The 8,490-nt window shown below is 43.7% G+C and overlaps 2 protein-coding genes across 2 annotated transcripts; one reads left to right on the top strand and one right to left on the bottom strand.

Moving 5' to 3' along the window:
- The first annotated feature begins 1,335 nt into the window (after nucleotides 1-1,335).
- Nucleotides 1,336-5,213, top strand: eci1 (enoyl-CoA delta isomerase 1). Its single transcript, XM_062448300.1, has 7 exons — nucleotides 1,336-1,732; nucleotides 2,241-2,366; nucleotides 2,497-2,624; nucleotides 2,822-2,968; nucleotides 3,593-3,714; nucleotides 3,945-4,123; nucleotides 4,364-5,213. Exons 1-7 carry the CDS (start codon nucleotides 1,690-1,692, stop codon nucleotides 4,528-4,530), a joined length of 912 nt encoding a protein of 303 aa, XP_062304284.1. The 5' UTR covers nucleotides 1,336-1,689; the 3' UTR covers nucleotides 4,531-5,213.
- Nucleotides 5,214-5,251: 38 nt separating this feature from the next.
- dnase1 (deoxyribonuclease I) lies at nucleotides 5,252-7,042 on the bottom strand. The gene is made up of 8 exons (XM_062448310.1): nucleotides 6,899-7,042; nucleotides 6,697-6,785; nucleotides 6,471-6,557; nucleotides 6,257-6,372; nucleotides 6,032-6,144; nucleotides 5,684-5,838; nucleotides 5,493-5,586; nucleotides 5,252-5,362 (listed from the first exon to the last, which is right to left on the bottom strand). The coding sequence occupies exons 1-8, from the start codon at nucleotides 7,034-7,036 to the stop codon at nucleotides 5,303-5,305; spliced, it is 852 nt and encodes a 283-aa protein (XP_062304294.1). The 5' UTR covers nucleotides 7,037-7,042; the 3' UTR covers nucleotides 5,252-5,302.
- Between the last annotated feature and the right edge of the window lie 1,448 nt (nucleotides 7,043-8,490).

Raw genomic sequence — 8,490 nt, 5'->3', positions numbered from 1 at the left:
CTCATTCTTAACATTACTGTGAGCTAATACTATACACTACAGTACTAGTAGCTACAGTAAGTGATGATGACCTACCTAACTCCCCAAAATATCGCAGAAGATGAAATTAAAATGAAAAAGATATAAAAAAGGACAGTATTTTGGTGAGTTAGGTAGGTCATCACTTACTGTACTAGTTAACGTTAGCAAGTTAAATATGTTACTAACTATCGTAGCTAGGCTAGCTAGCTCTGGCAGTCCGACTACCAACTAGATAGCTAACGATATAGCTAGCCTAGCTAGTTATCTAGACTGCTGTAACATACCTTATTTCAGCACCTGAGCAAGAGGAACGTCACGGAATGGATATTCCTTCGGGTATCGTCTGAAAGACACACTAATGCTGAAACACCATGATGAATATTTGTTTGTTCTCTATGTACAAGCCCACAGATCCTCATTTAGATATCCAATATCATTTACAGTGGATAGCTGACAGCAGTCGTCTGCTTCCGGTAGTGGAGCGTCACACACCGGAAGTCAGCCAACTATGGGGAGTACAATTCGAGCTTGAGTTGTTGACTCTTTCTTGTCAACGAACTAATTTACTCGTTGTCTTGATTGTCTTATTTTTATACTTATTCATGTGACGTAGTGTAATACAATACACATTATTTGTGAATACCCAAGGCAAAGTGAGACATTTGATATGTCTCAGTTGCACGGCGCCCTCACCTGGAACCTTCACCGGTTCCCTTGCATGTTCCCTCTTCCTTGCGCGTGCGCGAAATCACGTTTTCTCTTGTTGTTTGGTTGAGCTCAATGTGATTTATATAATCGCGTGTGTTAGCTTATAGTATACTCTACCTACTTTCCATGAGCATAAGGTACATTTCTTGATGTTGGTTAGTTAATTTGCATTCACATACAGGCTTTAAAGTATAGTATAGTAAGTTGTATTGCTCAATCGTTAGTCAGTCCCGAGTCTGTAACAGCTGTGCTAATACGTCTAGTGTAGCCTACAGTAGTAGCACTACTGTTATTTACAGTACTAAGTTATCCCAATTTGAACTGGCCATTTATAAAGCAATACAGTGATGCTGGTGATGTATGTTAATGTGATCATTATGTATAACAAGTTTCATCTATACATCAGTCGTTTACACTGAGAGCACAGGGGGAACATATTTCCCTGGAGGCCCGAGGAAAGTGGTTCCCAACCGCTCAACCAAGCAACAAGAGAAAACGTCATGATTTCGCGCACGCGCAAGGAAGGGGGAACAGGGGAAGGGAATTCTCCGGAACACTGGCACGACACCGGTAGTCCACCCGGCCTGACCTCAAACCCACAGTGAACAGGCAGCCCAATGTCCCGTTTTATGTCAATACTTAATTTATATTTCAGAACACCAGGGCATGTTTACGCCTAATGAATGCACTTAATAAATAAGACACAGGATCAAGAACATAACAAATCAAGACAATTGTCGTTGTATTATTTACATAATATTTGCAGAATCGCAAATTGGATTGGATAAATAGGGTTTTTGTTGACCATGACTACACAGATCATATCCAATCTTGTGCACGGAACCTAACTCTCCGCCTTCATAGTTTATCGCCTACCCCCACTGCGGAAGCTACAGTGGGGCCCCAGTCGTTCAAGAAGTTATAGAACTGAAGTAGCCCTTGTCAACTGAACTGGTCAACATGGCAAATGCATTGAGAAATTCATTCAAGTATGGATGTTCAGGTAGGTTGGTCTTTCTGGTTACAGAGAGGTTGGAGCTGGATCGATTTTGAAAACAAAACAAACCAAAATTGATGCTAATGTTTTGCTAGCCTCCAGTGCTAGAGTGCCTGCCTCTCCAGTCGATTGTTGCCCATACTTTCAGAAACTGGAACAAAGGTCAAGTGCGCAGTAGTAAACCTCTGTGCATGTGAGCTAAGCTAATGTAATATTATCGGAGATAGTTCTACGTATACTGAATTAAGTAATTATCTGGCTCGCCTAGGTTATGGCATTTTTTGCATCTAGCTAGTGATGTGGATTGTAGAACCAAAAAGGCTAAAGTTTGCAGCATGACCTACCCATACTCTGTACTAATAGGCTAGGCTCTATAGTATGACACCCACACTAAACACCACCTATTTTAAACTATCTGACAAAGACTAAACATTAACCACTCATCGTGAATTGAAATTAGCATACGTTTATCGTGAACACCAGCGACTGTAATATAACTTTCATTCTTTGGCAGGTTTGTTGTCCCAGCTGTCTCTTCACTGTAGACATGGGAGAGTATGTGCCTCTCCATATGCAGCCGTCCAACAGAGGAACAATTCCAGCTCTGCCAAGATTAAAGTTGACCTGGATGCAAGCACTGGTAAGAACCTGCTTAAGAAACACAGAATGACATATCCACGTCAACATTAATATGAAAATCTCAGTCTCTCTTTTTGCTCCTTTGTCTTCTTACTTTCCATCTATCTCTACCTCTGTCCTTCTCTCTACAGGTGTAGCAGTGATGTGGATGCAGAGTCCTCCGGTGAACAGTCTGAGTCTGGACTTCCTCACTGAGTTTGCCATCAGTTTGGAAAAGCTGGAAATGGACAGGAGCTGTAGAGGCCTTATCATTACTTCAGTCAGTACAGACACACATTCTATTTCTTTATCTCTCTCTCTCTCTCTCTCTCTCACACACAAACACATACACACACACACAAATACCAATGCCAAATACATCAATGCAAAATATTATTTATGAGTGAGTTTAACCAATTACATAGTGTACACATGCAATGTTTCAAAATGCTTGAAAGGGTTGTGTGTGTCTTTCAGACCCTTCCAAAGGTGTTCTCCGCCGGTCTGGACATCATGGATATGTATGGGAAGAGTCCAGAACACTGTGGAGAGTTCTGGAAAGCTGTGCAGGAAATGTGGTTAAAAGTCTATGGATCCAACATGGTCACCATAGCAGCCATTAACGTGAGTCAGAATCCCGATCTTACGAGATACAATCTTCAAAAAAGATAACATTTAAAATGTCGTATTGGTTTTACTGTTGTCTAATCTTACTTCAACACTTGGAACATGACATGATGGGGGGGGGGGGGGGGGGCATGTACACATACATTTTTTTGGTGTATGATATAGTACATTGACTCAGTCCCTTCACTTACTATGTACAAACATACTATTCTAAAACATAATGGACTGCTAAATGACTAAAATGTAAATCGATGATCCCAGCAAATTCAATACTAAACCTCTCGAGGAACATGCAGGTGTGACAATGGTAAGCATACCCTCCCTTCTCCTCCTTCGTCTCTTCCTCTTTTCTTTCCTGCCCTTTCTCGCTCCATTTTTCCCTTCCTCCATTCTTCTTTGCCTCCCTCCCTCTCTTCTCTCCCCCCTTCATTTTCTCTCTCTCCTGCACTCCTGCCCTCCCTTCTCTCCGTCCCTCCTCACTTTCTCTCCTTCCTTTTCTCCCTGCCTCCTCACTTATTTCCTCCCTTCTCTCTGTCCCTCTTCCCTTTCTCTCCTCCCTTCTCTCCCTCCCTCCTCACTTTCTCTCCTTCCTTCTCTCCCCATCCCTCCCTCTGTCTTTAGGGCTCCAGTCCTGCGGGTGGCTGTCTCATGTCCATAGCCTGTGACTACAGGATCATGGCTGATAACCCTCGTTATTCCATCGGGCTCAACGAGACCAAACTGGGCATCGTAGCTCCCTTCTGGTAAGAGCTAGCCTAAGCTCAAGTGAAACTTAGGCTTTCTTACATAAATATCTATACCCCCCCCCCCCCCATTTTGTCCACAAATTCCATGTAACCTGACTACAGTTTGTGTTTGGGTTGTCTGCAAGTTCAGCGATATAACATGTAGTTGTTCCCAGTGACGTGTGGTTAGGCTCAGGACTTCATGCCGTGTGGGTTATGTCTATGCTGTGCTCATGTTTGCCACCCAGGTTCAAGGACACCATGGTGAACACAGTGGGCCACCGGACCACAGAGATAGCCCTGGAGCTGGGTCTGCTATACACCTCTCCCGAGGCCCTGAAGATCGGCCTGGTCGACCAGCTGGTCCCTGAGGAGCAGGTCCTGACCACAGCCACAGAAACCATGACCAAGTGGTTGGCCATCCCAGGTCAGATGCACTGTGACACCTCTCTGCTCACACTGTGCACTGCTCTCCCAAAGCACCACTTCTCGCGCATCATTACAAATACCGTGGATTTGAAACCGTGTCGAGCTCCTATAAACCTGACCTCAGTCTTCATGTCCACTCAGACCATCTTTAAGACGTTATCTTTCAATCTCAAGCTTATTCGATGGAGGTTTGAAGGTATTCCCCAGTTCCTCATGCCCCCGTCTCCTCTCCTCCCAGATCACGCCAGACAGATCACCAAGTCTATGATGAGGAAACAGACCATCGACAAGCTGCTGGCCAACAGGGAGGCCGACACGCACAACTTCGTCAGCTTCATCACCAAGGACTCCATCCAGAGGTCTCTGCGCATGTACCTGGAGATGCTGAAGAAGAGAAAGGCCTAAGACACACACACACACACTGACACGGTCACACGCAATCGATCCAATGCTCTCTCTTTCCCCTTATTTTTTTGTTTGGGACAGACGGTGAAGAAAGAATGCATTTGATCAGATGTGCCCTGTGCCTACTTGTATAGCCATAGTGTTCCTAACCTTCTGGTGCCCACTACAAAACTGTGAAAGTAAACCAGGGAGCATCTTGGTAGTCTTGGCGACTAGCCTCCTGTCCTCATACCCTTCCACCGCTGTTTAATCTGAGAGATTAACAAAGGAAACAAGCTGCTCACTGCTTCTGTCATGCGACCTTAGACTATTTAGACCCCCCCTCTCTCTCTCTTTCTACAAGCCATTAACAATGAGGGATATAAGTGCTCTTAATAAACCCAATGAGGATGATATTCTGGATTGCATATAACCAATGGCAAGTTTGTGACTTGGTTATGGCTTCCCATTTGGACATTGTTGTTCTTCCTCCCGTTGTGTGTCAGTTTGTTTCCTCCCATCACAACTTTGTAGCTTTTTTTGTTAAAACACAGCGCTCTAAAATTGTTGAGCGATAAAAATGTTACTGTCATCACATTCTTACCTTTATCTTGTGAAGGTTATGTTGTTCATGATTTTATTTTTGTCTTATCAGTGTATATGTACTTTTGGGTTGAAAATAAACATCTGAAAATTGACATGGAGCATTGCAGCAGAATATTGTCTGTAAAGGCCACACAAAGAGAAATGACTGGTTTAGACCATTTTTATTGCTGCTTTAGAGTTTCTGAATTCAAACAGCAGGCCCAGTCAGTTCTACCTCCACTGGGTAATGGTCACTGACCCCAAGTGCCTGAGGGACACAGACAGAAAACCAGACCTTCAGTTTTAGATTTTAAGAATAAATCCCAAACATGACTCGGCACATTCTTTTCATTGAAGGGTCAAGTGTCAGGTTTCCTGGGGATGTGTGTGGGTCTCACCAGGCTGTGGCTCAGCTTCAGGGCCTCCATGTAGTTAAACACCCGAGCCGAGCCTGTGGCCAGTCCTCTCATCATGTCTGTGGTGGCCACTATCCTGCTCACACAGAGGAGAAAACCCGGAGAACAAACAGGTCTAAATAATCGATAGAATTAGTGTGTTTTACAAGTGTTAAGTGTTTGTTTAGCTCTACCTGTCGTAGGGACAGACGGTGTTTGACACAGTGGTGTCTATATCATCCGTGATCAGCCAGTGGTAGCTCTTGTCTGTGAAGAGGCGTATCTTCACCCATTCAGAGCTAGTGACATAACTGCAGCCAGCATTGAAGTCTCCCAGCAGAATAATATCCTGTAGCAGGAACAGAGGAGAGACAGTATCGTCCTAAACTGTTAATCTAAGATTCACGTTATGTTTACCATATATATCTTTACTTATTTACTGAGAGTTATTCCTTAGAATGGATACAGTATATACAGTATTTACATGAGGCTCTACCATGATGACATTTATTCTAATAGCAGGTGGGCTAGTATGTATTCACATTGGTGTTCCAGCGGACTCGGACATCAGCAGCAACGTCGTACAGAGCATCCACCTCCTGTAAGGCAAAGTCTGGAGACGTGTGTTGGGGAATCAGGACAAAGTTCTCCACAGCTGGAGGGAAAGAGGAGAAAGGGGATTGAAACAAAATATGTACACCAAAACATGTAGGTACTACCATTCGATTTCTCCTTCTTACTCTCCGGTCACCTCTCTAATGCTTTACCTGTGTATTTGGAGGAAAACATGACAACGAAGGGCTCTCTAATGAAGGTGTCGGTTCCACATGGTTCACACCCGTCATCGTAGGTGTAGTTCTTAGCCACAGACACCAAATCCTGTCTGGAGCGAAACACAGGACAGTGTGCTTTCTAGCACTATGTGTGTGTACCTGCAGAGGTAGAAGTCTCCTTGTACAAGCTGTGTGTGTTTGTGTATACCTGTAGAGATAGAGGTATCTCTCTGTGTAGGTGCTGCGTCCCAGTGGCTCACTGACGATGTGTTGATACTTGTATGGAGACGGGCCCCTTGAAAGGAGTACAGACACACAGAACAACAAATACAGTAGCCCTGTCCATCAGTCACCTTCTCAACAGACAGTCTCCTAAAGGGATTTGTGGTTAATTAAAGTGGTCAGGTTTGGTTGAGGAGTGTGTATTATCTTACTTGTTGACATGCTGCATCAGTATGTAGGTGGCTGACAGGTCGGTGTCTCTGACCTCCTGGATCAGGATGATGTCATAGCGGTGAACAATCTGCAACAAGACAGAAACTGGGATCTACAGCTCCCTCTGCTGGACTGGGGATTATATAGCTGAAATCTGGGTTTCTACTGGTATTACTGAGGGATATCTGGACAGCGACTCACTGTGCTGATGATGTCCATGAGAGTTGTGTTGGAGGCCTTCTTGTCTCCGAAGGACTTGATGTTGAAGGCTCCCAGACGCAGAGAGCCCCCCATCGCCAGCAGGGCCAGGAACAGCCCCGCCACACACACCAGATGCATCCTGGGTGTCAAAGGTCATAGGTCAGAGTAAAACCATTTTAGGTTTGAATGCTTGAATATCTGTCAAATGCCAAATGTAGAGTGTCAAGTTAAAAATGCTAAATCTCAGTGCTCAAGAGAGGGGTTTCGGGTCTGTGTTTATGTATGACCTTTTGGTTTGTGGATTGGGCGTGGACCAAAATCCTACACTTGTTAGGATGCTAGGAAGTGTAGTATTACTCTATGACATTCCACGACTTTATTTGTTTCTTCTCAAATATGTTCTTAACCTAAACAACATTACATGTTTCTCTCATTACATGTTTCAAGGTTTGAGTTGTTCCCCTGTGCTGTAATTGGTGATGACAGAGCAGAGGTGTTTACGGACCCATAGTTTAAATGCTGAGATTAAGCTAGGCTTTATCGCCCTCTAGTGACATGCACAGTGACATGCACTGCTTAAATTATCTTCAAAGGAATCAGTCAACCTTTACTGGCCTCACAGACTACAGAATCTTTTTCAAAAGGCCTCTTTGTATAGACACAGACACCTGTGAGACATACTTTGAGACATACTATGAGTATAAAAACTAAGATTCCCATGTCAATATGTTTTTCATGATACTAAAGGGTGTATTTATCAGCAGAGTGTGAATTATACACGACAATCGGGGGGGGTTACGATTACAGGTAAGAACGATATATAAATGTATCGACCTCCCGACCTGTTGTTTTTACCTCTTTTGGGGGGGTCCAAGTCTTAATTAGGGGGGTCAAACCCCCCCAATCCCCCCCGTAATTCAAACCCTGTTTATCAGTATAGTTAGGCATGAATGGTCCTGTGTTACCTTATAAAAGAGTATAGCTACCTGGTTGTCATGGTTCAGTCTCCCTTGGTTGCGGTCTTTTGAAAGAGACAGTCCTTTGTATGGTGTATACAGAGACTGACTGTGCTGTACCTACCCCAGTGGACTCCAGTGTGATTCTAGCACCACAGTCCTGTCAGGGTCCTGAGGACCTGCAGTTTATAAACACATTGCTCTGAATCAGGTCACTGGAGGGGGCGGGGGACAACTGATAAAAATCTGAAATTGAACCATATTTATTGACACAAATGTATTGCTCAATAGCCAGATGCTGAATTGCTGTTGTAATTTTGAATGAATAAATTAAACATAAAATATACTTTTCTAACTAACTACTCTGGATTGTTCCTTTACAACAGGGCCAATTTAATGACTTTGTTTTAGGCACATATTTTGAGTTTATTCCATTGGCTTTGTTCATATATATTGAATGCTGATCCCTTGTAGTCTGACGTGCAATATTGTCCATACCACTCTTTACAGATCATAATCTAAGAATACAGCAAAAGAATGAATGCCTATGTTCACAGGATTTGCTGCGTAAAATACTATGTGTTTGTGTGGGCCATGAGAAATGTACAGGTGGCACCAGCAGTAGATAAGAGCAGG

The sequence above is a fragment of the Osmerus eperlanus genome, chromosome 2, assembly GCF_963692335.1.
Source record: "Osmerus eperlanus chromosome 2, fOsmEpe2.1, whole genome shotgun sequence".
In the NCBI taxonomy this organism is placed as follows: Eukaryota; Metazoa; Chordata; class Actinopteri; order Osmeriformes; family Osmeridae; genus Osmerus; species Osmerus eperlanus.
Note: the sequence above shows the minus strand (reverse complement) of the source record. Positions and strands in the feature narration are given on the sequence as shown.